The sequence below is a fragment of the Calonectris borealis genome, chromosome 18, assembly GCF_964195595.1.
Source record: "Calonectris borealis chromosome 18, bCalBor7.hap1.2, whole genome shotgun sequence".
In the NCBI taxonomy this organism is placed as follows: Eukaryota; Metazoa; Chordata; class Aves; order Procellariiformes; family Procellariidae; genus Calonectris; species Calonectris borealis.
In genome coordinates, this window is record NC_134329.1 from 6,387,364 (window position 1) to 6,405,778 (window position 18,415).

Consider the following 18,415-nt stretch of genomic DNA (forward strand, 5'->3'; position numbering starts at 1 on the left):
GCTAATTTGCTATTCAGCTCTCAGCTTTAAACCCAGGAGCTCCGGCGGAGCTGCGCCGGTGGAGGGGCTGTGGGGGGAGTGCCAGCCTAAGCCGAGCCCAGCAGAGCCCCAGCCCAAAGACACCGGCTCTTCCTCCGGTTCCTTGTGCAACTCCAGGGAATCGCCCCCCCCTCAGCAAGCGTGAAGCGATGGCATGTGCGTGCAAGGTGTAGTGAAATATTCACCGGATTAGCCGGGGTGCTCTCGGCTCCGCCGGGATTGCCGGGAGCCTCACCGGAGCACGGCACGCAACTGTCACCGGCGCGGCAGGAGGGTGCGGGCTGGCTCGCGCTGTTGTAGGAAACCTAGCGGGACTTCAAGAGGGATAAAATTCAGCCTGATAAAACAAACCCCCAGGTCTGACAGATGCCCTTGCTCAGATCCCCTGAGCTGGGGAGAAAGGCAGCAGCGGGGAGCCGGGCAGGGAGCACAAATCCTGCCGTCGTCCTGGCAAGGATCGCTGCCGAGCAGAGCGGGCGTGTGGGCAGCCTTCCTCCCCGCCGGTCCCCACGCCGGCGTGGGCGCTGGGTGCTGGGAGGTCACTCCAGGCAGGGGTAGGGGGTGGCATTGCCGGTCCCGATCCTGGCAGGGACCTGGGGCTGGGGGGTCACCCTTAGGGGGTCCCGCACAGCCCGGGGGCACCGTCCCTGCTCTCCATCCGCGCAGGGAGGAGGGAGGTTGGCCAAGGCTGCACCGCTTTGGCAAGTCCAGGCTATTTTCGTTTCCCATCCAGCTCTGCTGTGCCGACAAAGACTTGTCTCACCTCTGCAGAGTGAATTCCCCAGCCCAAGCCCGTCTGAAGGTCACCAGTAAATCGCTGTCGTGGCGGTAGGCTTGGCTGCTGTCAGAGCAGCCACAATGGCAAACGTTGGGGAGAGCAAGAGGAGGCTTCCACGCCTGTTGAACCGCCTGCAGGAAGAATAATTTCAATTATATCTCCCTTTTGGAAGGGACACATTTAAGCGGCAGAGAGGCTCCGTGCGTGGCAGCAATCGGGTTTTAACTCCCTGCATCCAATAGGCGTGAAATTGAATCCTGTCACACGCGGGGCGGGAGCCGGACGCTGCCCGGCCCTGCCTGCGCGGGCAGAGGGGAGGCTCCTCGCTCCCCTCCCGGCTGCCCGAGCCACCAGCCCGCAGGAGAAGCCCCGGCTGCTCTGCCAGGTCCCATCCCCGGGAAGGACGCGGTGAGGACGTGCACCGCCCTGTGCTTGCCATCCCACTGAGCAGTTAGGAGTCAAAGCGGGCTGTTTCCAGATGCAGGCACCAGGAGAAACAGCTTATTTGTTTGAAAAGAGGCTTACGTACCCAGCTGATAAACTTGGAAGTATAATGAATGGAGCTCCCTGACTTCCCTGCGAGCATTGGAGGGGACCCCAGAGCACCTCCCCGACACCCCCTGCACCTCCTACAAAGGCATCGCGGTGCAGGGGGGGTGATGGGGAGCCCCAGTACTGCCCGCAGCAGGGACCGTGCGTTGCCTGGCCTGGTGGCGTGCAGCGGGCAGCACAGGCGCCCGCCCGGCTCACCCGCTCCGGCGTTCCATTCTCCGTCGGAGACGGATGTGACGCGCCAAAGGAAGCGTCTGCCAGCAGAACAGCCGGGCCCAGGCTCCGTGAACGCTGCAGTCAGCGCAGGACGGCTTTGGACACTCTCAATCCTGAATGATGAGCATCTTGCAAACGAAGGAGCTCTTTACAGAGATCGTTTCTCTGATGAAGGCTCTCCGAAGGCACATCCATGGGAAGAAAAGAGCATGCTTTAATTATGCTAATTAGAAACTTGGCAGCCTCGGTTGCTTGGTGCTTCTCTGTCTGAGTGGAGACGCTTGCCCTTCGCGGTGTCTGCCTTCCGTGGAGAGGGACGGAGGCAGCCGGCTGCCGCGGGCGCAGGGGTGCTGGGGGGTTGCCCTCACCGCACCGGCCTGATCCAGGCCCTGAGGCGCACTCGGGCGAAGGACGCCCACCGTCCGCAGGGCTCCGGGCTGGCAACGCCCTCCCTTCTCCGAGGGCGACACGGACGTCCCCGGGGGATGCCCTCTGCAAGGCACAGAGCACGCGGCAGCCCCGAGCTGGGCTGGCAACGTTTGCATCTTGGCAGCAAAACTCACCCCACAGGCACAGCACCCTTCCCAAAGCCGCGCTTTCCTCCCTGCGGGTGCCATCCCTCACAGCAGCAAACGGCAAAGCTCTTGTGCTGAAAGCGGGTAAATGTGGCTAAAATACAGGGGCAAAGAGAATAAATCTTGTCCTCCTACTCCAGGCTATAAACTGCCGTAGTCCTAAACTTGACTGACCTGGCCATCGGTTACTTGTCTCCTGTGCATTCGGGAGTGGGCAGGGAACAGGCATTTTCACACCCCACGCTGTACACGCGCAGTATTTATTGCCGGCCAGCACTGACGAATGGCTTGTTCTTGCTGCCCATGAGCATCGCTCTCCTCCTGCTCCGGCTGCTTCAAGGGCAAACAATTCTCTGGACTCAGCCTGAAAAGCTCCACTCCAAGCATCATTTTTCCCCGGTTTGTTGTTAAAGGATGTGCAAAGCCATTTCAAGTGACAGAGCAATTTCCTCTGTGTCCTGCAAAGCAAAAGGGAAAAAAAAAGAAGTCGGTGTACTACACACAAATCTGCTTTTCTTTTCCAAGTTTAAATAGTAACAGCTTAATGTTCAGCAAACCCACTGCTGTAGTAATTCCAAGTCAAAGGCTCAGTGTCAAAGGAATCATTTTGCTACAGCCACCACATAATGAGCAATTTATGTAGCGTTTTGAGATTAGATTAAAAATGAACCGCAAACCGACACCTCATCCAGCCCGTGTTTGTAGGGCAGACTTCAGAGGCCGAAGGTGGTGACGATGCTAAGCAGGGCTGGACTCCTGGCATGGGTGCTGGGTGCCCTTCAGGGTGTCCCTCCCTCCCCGCCGGTGCCACCGGCCGGCTCCGCGCTGGGCGAGCCGGGGCCCCCTTACCTGCAGACCCCACACCCTCGCGGGCGCTGGCACGGCCCCCCAGCGCCGTGCTGCAGGGAAGGAGCAGCGAGGCGACCGAGCTGCGATGCTCTTCCTGCTCGTCCGTCTGCCTTCACCCCCCGATCCGCGTCCTGCTCGCTGTCCTACAGCCCTGCACCCCACGTTTCCCGTCCCTCCCACGGCACGGACCCGCTCTGCCTCCCCTGCCGCCTGTGCCGTGGGAGCTGCCTGCCCAGGGCCGCGGGATCCCGGCGTTCCCACCACATCAGTGCTGCCGCCGCGCTGAAGTTTAATCAGATTATATCGGCTTGCCCAGCTCGTTTGGACAATTAACTCAATGAGTCCTACGGCACACACATATAGAAGTTCCTCGCAGTGAGCAGCTCCGTGGCTGCTCTCCCCCACCCTGTGTGCTGGCCCCCGTGTGCCACGTCCCCCCGCTGCAGCCCCTGCCCTGGTCACCCCACATCCACCGCGGCCTTGGCTGGGGGTCCCCGGCCTTCGCTCCCACCTGCGAGCATCTGGTGCTGCCAGCTCGGCTGGTGCTGCTTTGTAAGGTATTTCCCTGAACAGTTTGTTCAAATATATTATTGAAAAATTCCAGACAAGTTGGAAGGGCAGACCATGAAGATCTCTCTTCCAAATGGCACAATCTGTGATTTTTTTCTTTTTTCATCTGAAGCACAGAAGGAAGTACAGGATTTTTGTAAACTATTTTTTTTCTTTGAGTTGCATAGTCTATACAGAGAGAACTGGGGAGAAAATGCCTTTCACTTAATTTGTGAAATTGCAGGGACTGCAATGACGGCACAGCACACTGCAGTTTGCCCGTTTCAAGGGAAAAAGAAGATTTAAAAAACCCGTACACGTGCTTTCTTACTGGGGTTGCCCTGAGCTCCGAGAGAACTGAAGGTGCTCACAGAACCGCCGCTGACAGCCAGCTCTGCAGGGACCCTGCGAGCGCTGCTGGCGGAAGCTGGCCCCTCGCTTCCCCAGGCGGAGCACGTGTCCGGTGAACATTGCAACAAACCCTCCCTGCAGTGCAACGACCCCGCCTCGGACTGCGCAGGGGAGGCGGGGGAGGTTTGGGTGAAGCGCAGTCCCCGCGGCCGGGCCACGCTGGGGCTTGCTGTGGGGTGTTTTTCGTGCTGTTGAGTCTGAACCCGACCCCAGGAGATGCCAGTCCCTGCCCAAAGGGGCATGAAATCCATCTGGGGAGCAAGACTCGCTGCAAAGAGCAAGCCTGGGGTGTCCCAGCCCCGTGGCGATGCACAGCCCGGGGCCACCCACCCAGCCCGGCCCTCGAGCGCCGTGTTACTGCACCAGCACCGGCCCGGCACCGCGCTGCTGCGGGCAGGGCTGGCAGCCCAGGGCGCCGAACGGCAGCTTTGCCAGCCGGGAAGGGGCAGGACCCGACCACCCACCAAACACACGTACCTGGCTGCGGTGCACGGCCGGGCGTGGGCCGGGGTGGTGGTGCTGAGACATGAAGAACTACAAAATGCATTGATTTTTGCTTCCAGAAATAACAGAATCATTAGTAAGGCCAATTTTAAAATAATTAGAGAGAACTTCTTCATTTGCTGCCTTCTTGCATGAGTCGCGTCTAGCAAAAGAGACCTGGAAGCGCAGGGAACGTCACCTTGTGCGGAGCTGCCTCCTGCCAGGCTGCCGGCAGCGCGGAGCTGGCTGGGGGCGAGGAATTGCTGGGAACTGCTGACAGCCTACGGGCAGCCGAGCAAACTGCTGATGTGAACCCACGTCCGGAGGTTTTGCATTCATCTGCGACAAGGAAAATGCCTCTTGCTGCAAGGGTTTGGTTTAAATTAGAAATGAATGTGAAGAATCCAAAAGGCAAAATAAAATGCTGAAAACCACCCAATTTGCCTTTTCAAGCCGCCGCTGCGCTGCGGCTGCCCCGGAGGGTCCGACGAGGTTGTGCAAATTGGTGCAAATGTCAGTCGAGCAAATAACTTAGAAATCACTGATGGAAAGGCAAGATTTGTTCATGTACCTGTATAATTTTGCCACAAACCTCTGAAAAATGAGTAAGTTTGGATCTCTCCTAGGGAAGAGGGTTGAGGCTGAAAAAAGAGCTTTTTGTGAGTGCAGAGCAATGGGCAGGCTGGCAGGGTCGGGGTGAGAAGCCCCCAGCCGTGGGGGCTGGCGGGGGGAGCGCTCGGCTCTGCACCGCGCTGCTTCCACGGACCTGCTCTCGCTGCGGGGAACGAAAGACAAGCAGCAGCTCGTGTCAAAGAAGCAAATATTTTATTGTGTAAAAACCAAGCAGACATCCAAATACAGCCTCCCATTGCCACACGCACCGCAGTGCTGCCTGCACGCCAGTGGGATGTGCCCAGATGTCCCAAACAGGCAGGAGCCATGAAAGCACGACGGATCTGTCTTCAAATATCTACGGAACTGTAAAAGCTTCAGAGCTCCGCTGTTGCTGGGTATCACACCGAGACCCAAAAGCATCCTTTGGCCGTTCGGCTGATTTTTGAGCAGTGCTACATGGGATGAGACATCTGGGCTGCACCTTCTGGGTTAAAAAGGAGGGGGTTTGGTGTTCCTCCAGCTCTTTACAGCGTGGCCTTCCCCCGGCCAGCGTGGCATGTTATCAGGCATCTATGGCAGCCGCTGGGTTTTAATTACAGCACCAACTCCTGAGTCAAACAACTGCAGGAGAACAGGAAAGTCCCTCGTCCCCGCGGCTGGCCCTGAGCAAAGCTGCGGTGACGGAACCAGGGCAGGAGCATAAAGAAACCATGGTATGTTTAAAAACCTCCAGCGTCCAGCCAAAGCAAATCGCAAATTAACCGAATAAGCACGGGCACCGGGATGAGCGCTCAGCGGGGCTCCGGAGGACGTGTCTGTGGTAGGAGCTGGGGGACACGGTCTTTGGGAGTCCAGGGAGCTGGGGGACCCCAGTGGACTTGGAGCTGGTGTTGTGGCCAGCTCTGGGGCTGTCCCCGGCACTGGCAGCATCCCCATTGCCCACCTCCCTGCAGCTCCGAAGGGGGCAAGGAGAGGGCAAGGGGGGTGCCTGGGGGCATCCCTGGCACCGTCCTGGCTGCTGCAGAGCGGGGAGCACAGCCAGGCATTGGGGCTGAAGCCGGGCCAGTGCCTCCCCTGCCCTGGGCTGCTCCGGTGTGCCGGGGGAGAGCTTGGGGACACCCGCTGGCCCGGGGCACCCTGTCCCCACGCATCCCACGGCATCGGTGCAGGCACCGTGTGGGCTGGAGGGGCAGCGGCTCGGGGCCAGCACCGCAAACCTGCCACCGCTGCTCCAGTGTTGGGTAGCGGCTGAGCACGGTTACCTTAGTCTTTTCCCAGATACTTCCTCATGATGCTGTTGACATCGTCTTCCTTCCCTTCTGCCTCTGCCCGGCTTGCCCCGCTGCTCTGGGTGCTGGCTTTGCCGCTGCACCCCTCCCCGTCCCCCCGCTGGGGCCGGCGCTTGATGCTGTCGGCGCTCTGGGAGGAGAGGAGGGAGCCGGAGGACGAGGAGGAGTCGGAGAGGTCCCCAGGGTCCTCCCAGGGGGCCTGGCTGCGCTTGGCCGTGCCCTTCGTCTCGGAGGACGCCGAGGTGCCCGCTACGGCCTCATCCTGGAAGCGGACGGTGAGGGGCCGGTGGCCGTCCTTTCTGTCCCTCCTGGGCTTGGCCAGGCTGCTGGTGGAGCGGGATTTGCGAATGGCCGGGAGGAAGTCGTCGAAGTCGATGTTGGTTCTCCTCTCGTAGTTGAGGGTGGGTATTCTCCAGCTGAAGGGGTCGCCCGCCTTCCCCTCGCCCAGCCCGGCGCTGGACGGCGAGCTCAGGAGCCCCCCAGAGCCCCTTCCCGCCTCCGCATCTTCCACCGACGGCTCCAGGCAGCTCCTCCAGGAGCTCGGCCGCAGCACGCCTAGCATCTCCGTCCCCGCAGCCGGAGAGCTCGGCCGGCGGCCGGAGCCATCGAGGGTTTGCAGGAGGGAGTCGTAGGAGCCGAACTTCAATGCTCTTTTCAGCGCCGGAGAGCGTGCCGGCTCGGCCGGCTCCGAGGCCATGCTCCGCAGGCTGCAGGAGCGCACGAGGCTGGCGCCTGCTCCTTCGCCTTCCCCCAGCTGATTCCCGTCAAACTTCCCCAGGGAATCCTCCGGCACTGGGAAAGCCCTGCAGCGCCGCAGGGCTGCGGCACCGGTGGTGCGGTAAATGGGGAGGGGAGAGGTGTCGCCCAGCGCCGGGCGCCCCTGCTCCCGCTCCGCTCCCTGCTGCCGCCGCAGCTCCTCCACGTACTCGGAGAGGGCGGCCGACGAGCTGGGCACCGGCCCTGCCGCCGGAGAGAGCCCTCTCCTCCTCGGCACCGTCGGAGACAGCGGGCTGGGGAACCTCCCGTCCGGGGCGGGGGAGCCCCCCCGCCGCAGCACCAACGGAGACGTCTCTCCTATCCGATCCGTGGGCTTTTTTGGGCTCTCCAGCTCCTCTTCGTCTGGCGGAGGTTTTCCGTATTCCCGTCTTCTAGCACCCAGCAAGGGACTCGCCATCCTCCCCAGATCCGCAGCATCGACGGACCTGGCAGTGCTCAGGGAAGAAGCCGGCCGGCTCGTTGCTGGTTCCTTGGTGTCTCTGCTCACCCTAAACAACAGATATTGGTGTTAGTTTAAGCTGTGTGATTTCCAGTGACCGTAACGTCATCCAGCAAGGCCAAGGCTGAGCAGCAAAAAGCCGGCATTGGCAGGGTAGTCTCAGAATAAACTCCCGCTGCCACATTGAGCAGTTGGGCAATGCCCAAAGATTTTATCTTAAATAACTCTAAGTCAGCCAACCCGGCTGAATGCACGGCGTAGGGTGTGTGGCACGGCCGCCTTTAGCTCTGCCAAACCAACACATACCTCCAAACGTCCTTTCTTCTTGACAGATTATAGCAATATGTAGGATTTATTTTTGTCAAAGCCAAAGATTATTCACTAAAATTTTATGAAACCAGCTTGCAGAGCACCCCGAATGCATCTTAACGTTATTGCGGGGCATGATTCACCCAGGGTCCTGCTGGGGAGGGAAAACAATTGTGAGCTGCAAGCGCCAAACGTCGCCTGGCCAGGGGCTGCTACTGAAGAGCGACTGACAGCAGCGACGCGCGGGGCTGGGACCTCACCCTGCAAACGGGGGCTGATGCGGATGGCAGCAACCGTGCGGGTTCCACCTCCGCTCGCCAAAGAGGAGCCGCACCGGTCACCGTCACAGCCGGACGCCATCCCCGGAACAGGCAGCCCTCACCCGGCAGGCTGACGGGCAGTCTGTAGGGTTGGTTTAGCCAGAACACGGTGCCAAACTGGGGATGGCAGCGGCTCAGCACAGGCAGATGTTGATCTTGCTGCCAGGATTGCAGCTTGTGCAGAGTGCATATGTGGAGCAGCAGAAAGGGTGGTAATAATAATAATAATAATAATAATAATAATAATAATAATAATAATAATAATAATAAGGCATGCCCCTCTGTGCTGAGAGCAGAGCAGCACACAGCGGGTCTGTGGCTGGGACTGGCATATGGTTCCAGCCTGCTGGGAGACGATGCCCAGGAGGAGCCTTGCCGGCCAGCTGGTTTTCCTGATTTAACCCCTGCTCCTCGCCACGCGACTGCAAGAGCTGCTCTGGGACCGCTGTGGTGACACCCTTCCCACTCCTGCACCGGCCGCTTGCTGAGCGGGACAGGGATGGGGTGGCAGCGTGGCAGGAGCAGGGGATGGTCCTGCCTTCCCCCAAGTCCTGCCTGTCCCTCCCCAAAGCGTTCGATGGCACTGAGCACCCGCTCTGCCAGGACAGGACCTTGGGAGCATCCCCTTGGGCATCGCGGGATGCTGATGCGGTGCCTGTTCAGCTGCCGAAGCCCCTCCCAAGCAGCTGGATCCTGGCACACGCAGGCTGCAGAAAGGGCTTCTCTGCACCAAGCCTGTCCCCTTCCTTGTGCAGCTGATGCGCAGAGGTGGGGAGGGGGCTGCAATCACCGGTGGGCTCGGTGTCACTGCTGACACTAAGCTCCCAATGTGACATTTTACATGCCCCCCCCCAAGCACCTACGTTGGCTTGAAGGGCTGAAAAACTGTATTTTCTGCCTGTCCCACTGTAGGGAAAGGCAAAGGGCCTCTTCGCCAGGACACGTCTGAAACAAAGCAGGCGCTCTGCAGAGCTGCGCCGCACCTCTCCTCGGTACATCGCTTCAGATCAATGATAGCCAGTTACTATCTATAGCTGCTCACGCGCAGCCGCTTGCCGGTGAGACGAGGAGCGTAGGCGCCTGCGAGCGATGCGTTTTGACAAAGGCTGCGCCCAGTGCTGGCAGCTGCTGGCACCACCGGCGGATTATCCCCACTCGCAGATACCCCCGGCATCGCTCAGCCGAATGGGACCTGGAATTGGCCTTAATGAGAAGGCTGCCGGGATGGGAATTTGTCTGAGAAAGGAAGGAGGAGGGAAAAAAAAGAGCGAAGGGTAGAGTAATGCAGCAGAACCTAAATATAAATGCATCTCTGGGAGGCCAGCAGGCATCGAGGTGCGGGAGCAGTGGTCAAGTTTTACATCGCTGGTAATGAAGCATCCTGCCCCAGGAATGCTGGGGTTGCCATGGGAACGGGGTGAGAGCGGATCATCCAGCCACCGCGCGGGACCCGTTCGGACCAGGCTCCGCTGACCCGTGAAATAATTTACATGCCGAGACGGGTTGAAGACAAACTCCACGGCTGGGAAACGCAAGCAGAAGTGATGGGGTAATGGAGCGGCCTCAGGTCCCCGGCGCCCACTGGCACAGCTCAGGGCACGGAGATGCCCGCCTGGCCCCACACTCACTGCCACGCCGTGTGCCCGCGGCTCACTAAACGGGCCCAAACCATTTGATTATCCAATGCAAAATGAATTAACCAGAGATTTAATCTCCCTGGAACGCAGCAACCTCCAGGGCTGCCCCGCACCGCTGCACCCGACGTTGCTGAAGCCTCGCAGCTGATTAATAGTTTGAGACATTTGGCTAATGCTGGTTTTTAGGATCCTCAATTGCATCTTACCTAAATAGCTGGTGTAATCCTTCCATGAGAATTTGTACGGAAATTGCTCCAATCACTCTCTACGTTTCCAAATAATATTGTAAACTGACTGCTGCATGACCGGCTTTCATAAATTAAACAGCCAGCTTCAATATTTTTCTTTGTTTTTTAAGACTGAGATAAAAACGAGCTGGAGAGGTAAGAAACACTAATGGACTGTGAACACGGGTGGTTTACATGCTGCTATTTATCGTCCATATTATTGTTCAGCATAACGGACAGTTACTATTTTTATGAAATTCTTTAGAGCCTGAAATAGAGAACGAGCTGCAAACACGGGATTATTCCTCAGCTCCCACAGCTAGTACGAGTCCGGCCGCCGAGGCCCCGCAGCCCCCGGGGCCCCAGCAGGGACCTCTGCATAATGGAGCATCCCCTGCCCACGCTCTCCGTGCCCTGGTTTTCAGCAGAAGACCTGAAGCCCAAGACCACCCCATCCGTCCTTATCCCTCCCAACAGTTCCTAGTAGCTGCGCTCATCAAGCAAAGCCCAACCGCACACGCCAGGGAAGGGGCTGGTTTCCCCAGGGAAGCCGCATCTCTCCGGACACGCTCAGCAGCCCGTGGTCAGCGCGTGCGGCGCCGGTGCCGGCAGGTCGGTGCCAGGGTCATGGCGTGTTAACTCCGAGCAGCATCAGCTGCCTGGCGAGCGCACGCGGGGCCTGACTGGGTTTTAAAGGAAAATGCAAATATTCCTCGGGTTTACATTAGTAGCGAAAAGGCACTGCGCGGTGAGGAAACACTGCAGGGATTTCTCCGCTTTTGATGCTCTTCCTCTTGCTTTCCAGCATCTAAAACACTCAGGTCCTTCCAGCAAAAGCTGTTATCGCTTCCCCTCCTAGGAAGCCAAAACCTGCTTCGCCCCCCTCCGGAGACCCTCTCACGGCAGCTCCGAGCTGCCGCCCACCCCGGCACCAGCCAGGGCTGCGCTGAAATTACACCTCAGTTTCAATTAATTACCTTCTGCAAAAGGAGCCCGAGGACCACAAGGTCATTTCTCCCGTGCAACAGGTTTCTGACGGAACAAGCCCAGAGGCCGGTGCTGGTGCGGCCGCATCCCGCCGGGCTGCCGCAGCCGGGGAGGCTGGACTGCCGTCCCCTGTCACCGGTCAAGCTGTGCCACCGCGGCTGCACCCCACGCCACTGTACCAGCACCCCGTCCTCATCATTTGTTCCTTTAACCGTACCCTGATGGCTACCAAAAAACCCACCCAAAATCATGGCTAATCTTCTCTTGGCTGTACTCAAGCCTCCTCGCAAGGCAGGGCACAAGTGCGAGACGGTCCCGTCCCATCCTGCAGCATCCTCTGCTCATCCGTAAATCCCAGGCTAAGGGCTGACATGCCGGCAATACCTCCCAGGGCCTGGAATAACCCCCGGGAGCCCCGGTGGTGGGTGACGCAGGAGCAGCTACAGCCGCCGAGCAAACCGCCGCTCCTTGCCTCAGCGTCAGGATGATTTTCCCCAGCCAAAGGCAAAAGCAGGGCCCGATGCAGAACTGGGAAGGCATAGAATCATAGAATCACTTAGTTCGGGAAAGACCTTTAAGATCTTCAAGTCCAACCGTTAACCCAGCACTGCCACGTCCACCACTGAACCCTGTCCCTCAGCCACGTCTACACGTCTTTTAAAAACCTGCAGGGATGGGGACCCCCACTTCCCTGGGCAGCCTGTTCCCGTGCTTCCATCTGTAAGCCAAACAGAGTTCTGCAATATGCCATTCACACCAAAGCAAATGACATACAACAATAATTAGTGAAGATTACATAGCAATTAACATGATTACAATTATGCTAGCTGAAATAATTTATACAATAAAAATCCACACATGCATTGCAACACATGACCAGGGATGACAGTGTGGCTCGGATGCTTTTCCTGGTAGCTCGTAAATAAAGCCAAGACAACTCCATTTCAGGGAGAGAAAAGAGACTGGCCTAATTTCTGTCAGAAGAGGATTTTCTTGTCACACCGTCATCTACAGAAGAGCTCCCCGTTTCCCATATAATGATTTGCTTTTGAAACAAAAATTTTTAGAAATAAACGTATCGGATCCCCATCACCTTGGGACCCGGGCTCCCGCTTTCCCGTACCGCAGGAGAAGGGGGAAGGATGCCGGGGTGATGCGGGGCTGCGGATGCCGCGGTGCCGCGGGGTGCAGGCACCGCGAGGCAGGGCCCTGTGCTGCAGGTCCATTCCCTGCTGCACCTCAGGATCAGCCCCTCGATCGCAACGCAACCCTGCCCTGCCTGGCGAGGGGCAGAATAAATGCCCGAAGTTTTGAATTGGCTTCCCAAGCAAAAAACTAATAGTTTGGTCCAACTCTGCAATGTGCTGTATTTATTGAGGCTTAGCCCTGCTGGCCAACATTTTGTACAAGCACTTAAATAGCAGAGAATTAAAGAAAACGTTAATCAAATCTCTCATTCCTGTACCCTACGCTGACGATAACAGCCTTCTATGCTTTCCTCTGGCTTTTGGCAGCTGTTTGTTCAGGAAATATCCCATATGTAGTGCTGAGAAGCGAATGCTAGGAAGATTCATTTTTCATTACTGGGAGCCTGTGTAAGACAAAGGAATCTTAATAAGGAAGAGCTCGTTTAGCTGATCTCATTTTTATTACCTTACCAGTCTCGTCGTCTGTTTGTTTGCATTTCATATAGCCTGCTCTCTGGTATTTCCATCTTAGATTAGCTGAAGCCAAACACGGCTACGACACCAAGATTTGCACTTCACCTCTTCATGACCCCCGGCACGGAGGCGGATTGTCACGCTATTTCCAGGTCTAGGTACAAACTGCCTCTCACAACGGCCACGGTCAGTCCAGTAAGTTATTTTTATTAATCCCCAAGCCTACATACCTGCCCTTTTATTATAAATCCAGTGTATTTCAGCTCAGAAATATGATATTAGCCACAGCTTCTGATTTGCTGCCATTCATTTATGATCAGAGCTGGGTTATTTGGACCAAACACCTGTAAGCAGTACTGAGGAATTACTTTTCTGATGGGTGCGGGGTCCCAGCGAGCTCGGCCGGCTGCTCTCGGGGCTCCCACCCATCACCTCCCCGCAGGTCCCAGCCCTGCCCGACCACCCTTAAATTGCCTTGTATGAGCAATGGACAGCTTCAAACTGCTCCAGCATGCTCGAGGTGTCTGCTGCTGGGGGACTTGCTCTTCAGAAAATTAATTCTGGCAATAGTTATTTTACTGTACAAAGCAGGTGAATGCAGCGGGGACAGACCTCGCCAAAATCAGAGCAGAGAGCTTAATACTAATGTCTGCAATGAAACGGCAGTCTGCAAACCCTGTCGAACCCTATCGGCTCGGAGCAGCTCTCTATGGACCTGCACACGAACAGGGAGCAGGCGGGTGCCGCAGCGAGCTGTGCCGAGCGCCAGCCTGGCCCCCGCCCCGGTTCTGGGGGGAATAGGGGGAAAAGCCGGGAAAATAGTGATGCATGTCCCGGTACACCATCCCCGGGAAAGCAGTGCGGCAGGGAGGCCCCGAGCCAGGGGCTGCAGGCGGGGGCACCGCCAGGGCTGCAGGCAGGGGCACCGCCAGGGCTGCAGGCAGGGGCACCGCCAGGGCTGCAGGCAGGGTATTGCCAGGGCTGCAGGCAGGGGCACTGCCAGGGCTGCAGGCAGGGGCACCGCCAGGGCTGCAGGCAGGGGCACCGCCAGGGCTGCAGGCAGGGGCACCGCCAGGGCTGCAGGCGGGGGCACTGCCAGGGCTGCAGGCGGGGGCACTGCCGGGGCTGAGGCAGGGGTACCGCCAGCCCTGCCACTGTGAATTCAGCTGGTCGGTCCTTCCACCCATGGGCACTGCCGGCTGCCCCCTCGTCCCACGGCAATCAATGCTACAGATCACGCATTATGCAAAAAAGCCTGCTTTTGTTTGTTACAAAGCGATCACTTCGCAGATCTTTGCACGCAAAGTAGAGAAACCACCTTCCCTCGTGCGGATGATGCTCTCTGGAGCCGCTCCGGCCCCACGACTCAAAGCTCCATCCCTGCTCACCCACGGCTCTCCCAAGCCCCGAGGAGACCCGACGCCCTTCCCTGTCCCCACCACCTCCCTTCTGAGATGCAGCCACCAGACCCTGACTTGCAAGGCTTTTCAAAACTCAACCCATGCAATTGCTTCACACATGAAACACAAAGAACTGGTTTGTCTGCGACCCTGCGGTGCTGGGGACGGCTGTAAAACCGTGGGTTTGTCTCTGGGCTGGAGGGTCCCTCCGACGGGCACCCGGGCGAGGTGGCCTCGATCCAGGCTGGGTGCCCGGGCACCCGCCGAGCCCCAGGCAGCCCTGCCGCCGAGCACCCTGGGGCGGCAGCGGGAGCCGAGCAGAGGCCGTTTGGCCATGCGAGTGCTTGGGCCACTCTCCAACTCCCTCACAGCCCATTAGCATTACCGTCAAAAATTAACATATTTTATATTAGAACTGTATAAATGCATACTGTTTCCTCAGCAGCGAAAGGCGAGCATATGGCATACAAATCCTCAAATAGGCTGCATCGCCTCTTTAAATTATCTCTAGAGAATACATCAAGGGATATTATACTGCTTGAAGCATGTTTTTGATGTAGCGACTTTCATCTAGCGTTTCACTGATCCTGGCGTGGCAGCGACTACCTTCCTTGATTTGATGTTTTGACCTGAAATACCGTGGGTCCCCCGACCTCCTTTCTGCGTGTCCTGAAAGGAGCACAGCCGAAGCGCCCGCTGTCCCCAGGCCGGCACCTGCAGCACCCCCCGATGAGCCCGGGGGCCTCCCTGTCCCCCAGCAGCTGCAGGCATGTGCTCCTTGCTGCGCCGTGGGACCCGTCACCCGTAAAGGGTGACTTTATTTTTCCCACGGGAAAATAACAGCCAAAGAGAGCACGTGGGAGCCCCCGAGGATACACAGCGGTTTGGGATGCTCGGCAGCCTACTCCTGCCTCTCACACTTTTTTTTTTTTTAAATAAAAATACAGGAGGGTTTAAAATACTTTTGTGATGGCTTGCTCCTGCAAGGTATTTTTCTACCCTCCATGCATCTGCAAGATGCTGGAGCTGCCACCAAGCGCCTGCGGTTTCCCTGGAGGAAAGCTGCGGCGGGCGCCTCGTGCAGCGGGAGCAGCCGCGCGTCTGTCACTGCCGGAGGTGGCCGTGCCCGGGACGGGCTGGGGGTCCCTTACCTTGGGGTGCTGCGGCTGCCGACGAACTGCGCCGTGAGGCTCCCGGCCACGCTGGCACCCGCCGGGGAAGACCAGCCCGCGGACGACCCCGGCCAGGACTTGATGCTCTCTGCGGGCTCCAGACTGAGCGTGGAGCTGACGCTGGAGCAGGCGTCCCTGCGGGGAGAGGTGAGACCCCGTCAGCTCCACGAGCGCAGGCAGAGGGCGGCGGCCCCGGGAAGGGGTCCTGGAGCACGTGTGAGGGTGAGGCTGGGCACAGCCCGGGGCTCCGTCACAGCTCCAGCAACGGCCGGTGGGCTCTGCTCTGGCTGTTTTGTGGCACCGGCACAGGTCGGATAAAACAAACCTTTCCAGGCAGCCTGGTCCTTGTGCCGTTAACTATTTCCCTCATGCTTTTGTAAGTGCCCTGTAGCCTGTAGACAGTGGGCAGGAAAACCCCGCTGCTGCCTGCAGTGCCCCGGGACCGGAGCTGCAGCGGCAGAGCCAGTGTGACCCTGGGCACCCCACCGGGCCCTGCGCACCCCTGGGCTCCCCCGGGGCCGGAGCTACCCCTGCCCACCCGCCGGGAGCCCACACTCCAGCTGCAGCAGATTAAATCCCTTAGGATCTCAGTTTTCCTTCAAAGCCACAGATCAGCTTCATATGCTCAAAGCGCAGCCCGGAGGAAGGAGCGCATCCCACCCGGTTCAACAGGCAGAGCTCCCAGGAAAGCGAGCAGGTGGACGGGCACGGGGGGCACACGAAGCCAGCCCATCCGACAGCCCAGGGGTGCCCGAGCCGTGCCACGGCAGGCTCGGGCAGCTGGTGGTCCATAACCCATCGCACAACCCGGCGCAGGCTCCTGCCCTTCGGCGGGCAGCTCCCCGGGGCTCACTCACGTCTCCCTCCTGGAGCAGAGCGACTCCCGCGCCGTCTGCACGCTGCGGCCAAGGGACAAAAGAGAGAGTCAGCCGCGGCGCTGCCGATGGCTTGCACGGCCGCTGCGCCAGTCTGATGAGATGAAAACTTCCCAGGCTAACTATAGCAAACTGCTGCTGGGGCTTGCGGTATGGTCGGAGCTGAGCAACATGTCCCGAGCAGAGCTGCAGCGGGGACCGGGGCAGCGGCAGGGCTGTTCCCAGCACGCCGCATGGCTGAGGACCTCCTCACCTGCTCCCTGCACCCTTCAGGCCTTCGGCTGCAAGAGGGACCCCAGGGCATGCACCCCATGCACCCCCATCACAGAGATGGGTGCTACTGCAGCGTATGTTGCATTTGCACTCGCAGAACACCTCCGCTGTGCCTGCGCTGGCGAAGGACAGGGAGCAAAATACACCGCTTGTGCTGCACGCAGCAGCTGCGGACGTCCCTGCCGGGAAGCACTTCTCACCTCCCGCTAATGTGTCAATTGTATTGGAAATCACTTTTTTTTTATGAAAAAGCGAATTTCTGAGCTGACGGTTTCTATCTCACCCTTCCCTGGTTTAATCACTACATAAAGAAAACCTCTTCTCACGGCATGGCGACAAGTGCATCTCTGCTTTTTTTTTTTTTTTTGAATGTATTTATCTATTTTGTCTCCATTTGTCATGATGCCCCCTTAGCAGTGTAGCAGAGGGGAAAATTGGAGGGCTGTAGAAATAACACCTGAAAAATTCACTGGAATTTGTTTCCCGTTTTTTCCTAGTAAAATCCTCTACCCAATCCGCCCAGCTTCACTGGTTCCCTCACCCCCCCAGCTCCTGTGGCTGAACAAAGCGCAGGATTTTCAACCCATAAATCCAGCGCTGGGGCACCCGCTGACACGTGGCAGCACGCCACGCTGCTAGGGACGGGAGCTTGCTCTGCGAATGGGGCTATTTCCACCCCTTTTGCTTACTTTAAGCTGGGCCACACAGTATGATTTTAAGGGTGACACTTTTTCATGAAACCTTTCATTAACATGAAGTTTCTTGTTCGTAAACACGTGCTGCTGCAGCGAAAATGCTCGAGGATGCAGACGTGCAGCTACAGCCACCCTGGCATCGCCCTTGCACAGTGCAGCGTCCCTCCCCACCACAAAGCATCTGAGCCTGCCCCTCTGCAGCCCCCCAGCCCCCCGCAGCCCCCCAGCCCCCGGCACGCCTCGCCTCACCTCTCGGCATCGCTCTCGTCGCTGGACCGCAGCTCCTCCAGGGCCAGCTGCAGGTCGGCGATGCGCCGGATGGAGGTCCCCAGGTCAGCCTGCAGGACCTGCCGCACCGCCGCCAGCTCCGCCAGCTGCTGCTCCTGCGCAGACGGCACCGGGTTAGCGCCTGCACCCCGACGCGGCACCCCGACGCGGCACCCCGACGCGGCACCCCGACGCGGCACCCCGAGCCGCCGAGCAGGCGAGCGAGGCGTCTGCTGAAACCCCCCCCACCCCAGTGCTCTCTGTGCCCTGCCAGCGCTTGCTACCTGCCGCTGCTCCCTGGCGCGTGCGCAATAGCTTGTAAAATGCAAACTTCACCGTACACGAGAAGAGGAGCAAATGAAGCTGAACCCTTCCGTGATGGATCACAACGGAAAAAGGCTCAGAGGAGATAAGCCAAAAATCCCGAGTGCTGGGCAGAATTACCGTGTGGAAACCGAACTGAACTCCGGGGAGGGGAGGGTGACCTTGCTTTTAGGCACACGGCTGCACCAGGGCATCATCAGGTTGTACCAACAGCCTTCCCGGAGATAATGAGTAGAGACTAATGTCTTCCTGAGCCAGACAGACCAGCGTGGGGGAAGCATATATGTGGCTCAGCCCAACATATAAAACCTGTATAGAACCAGTATAAAACCTGGACAAGTAATAAAACAAACTTTGAAGAGAGCAACGGGCTTGAGCTGGCTTCAACCCACACATCCCTTCCCAGCAGCTGGGGATGCCCAGCACCGCGGCAGTGAGTGTTTAGAGATCGGGACGGGCATCACGTCTGTGCAGGACTCGGGTGTATGTTGCAATTGCTGTATTGTGCCCGTGCTGTGATTTCAGTACACCGCTGTATCGCCCTGCTAAATCCAAATGTAACGCCAATATACCAAATGAGTAAATCTGACATTAAACATTAACTCCCCACCCCGTATGTAAAAGCACCCGGGGTGAGAGCACCGGGTCCCTGCTGGGGACAGAGCGGGGCACAGACCGCGGGGATGCTCCCGGGCG

General features: G+C 58.3%; 1 protein-coding gene across 1 annotated transcript in view; it reads right to left on the bottom strand.

Annotated features, from left to right (window-relative positions):
* Positions 1 to 5,260: 5,260 nt before the first annotated feature.
* Positions 5,261 to 18,415, bottom strand: part of MYO18B (myosin XVIIIB) — a 76,183-nt gene continuing 63,028 nt past the window's right edge. The window contains exons 41-44 of the mRNA XM_075167505.1: positions 17,378 to 17,511; positions 16,143 to 16,184; positions 15,265 to 15,420; positions 5,261 to 7,621 (exon numbers count right to left, since the gene is read on the bottom strand). Of these exons, the coding sequence (XP_075023606.1) occupies positions 6,331 to 7,621; positions 15,265 to 15,420; positions 16,143 to 16,184; positions 17,378 to 17,511 (1,623 nt within the window). The 3' untranslated portion in view covers positions 5,261 to 6,330. The remainder of the gene's footprint in view (positions 7,622 to 15,264; positions 15,421 to 16,142; positions 16,185 to 17,377; positions 17,512 to 18,415) is intronic.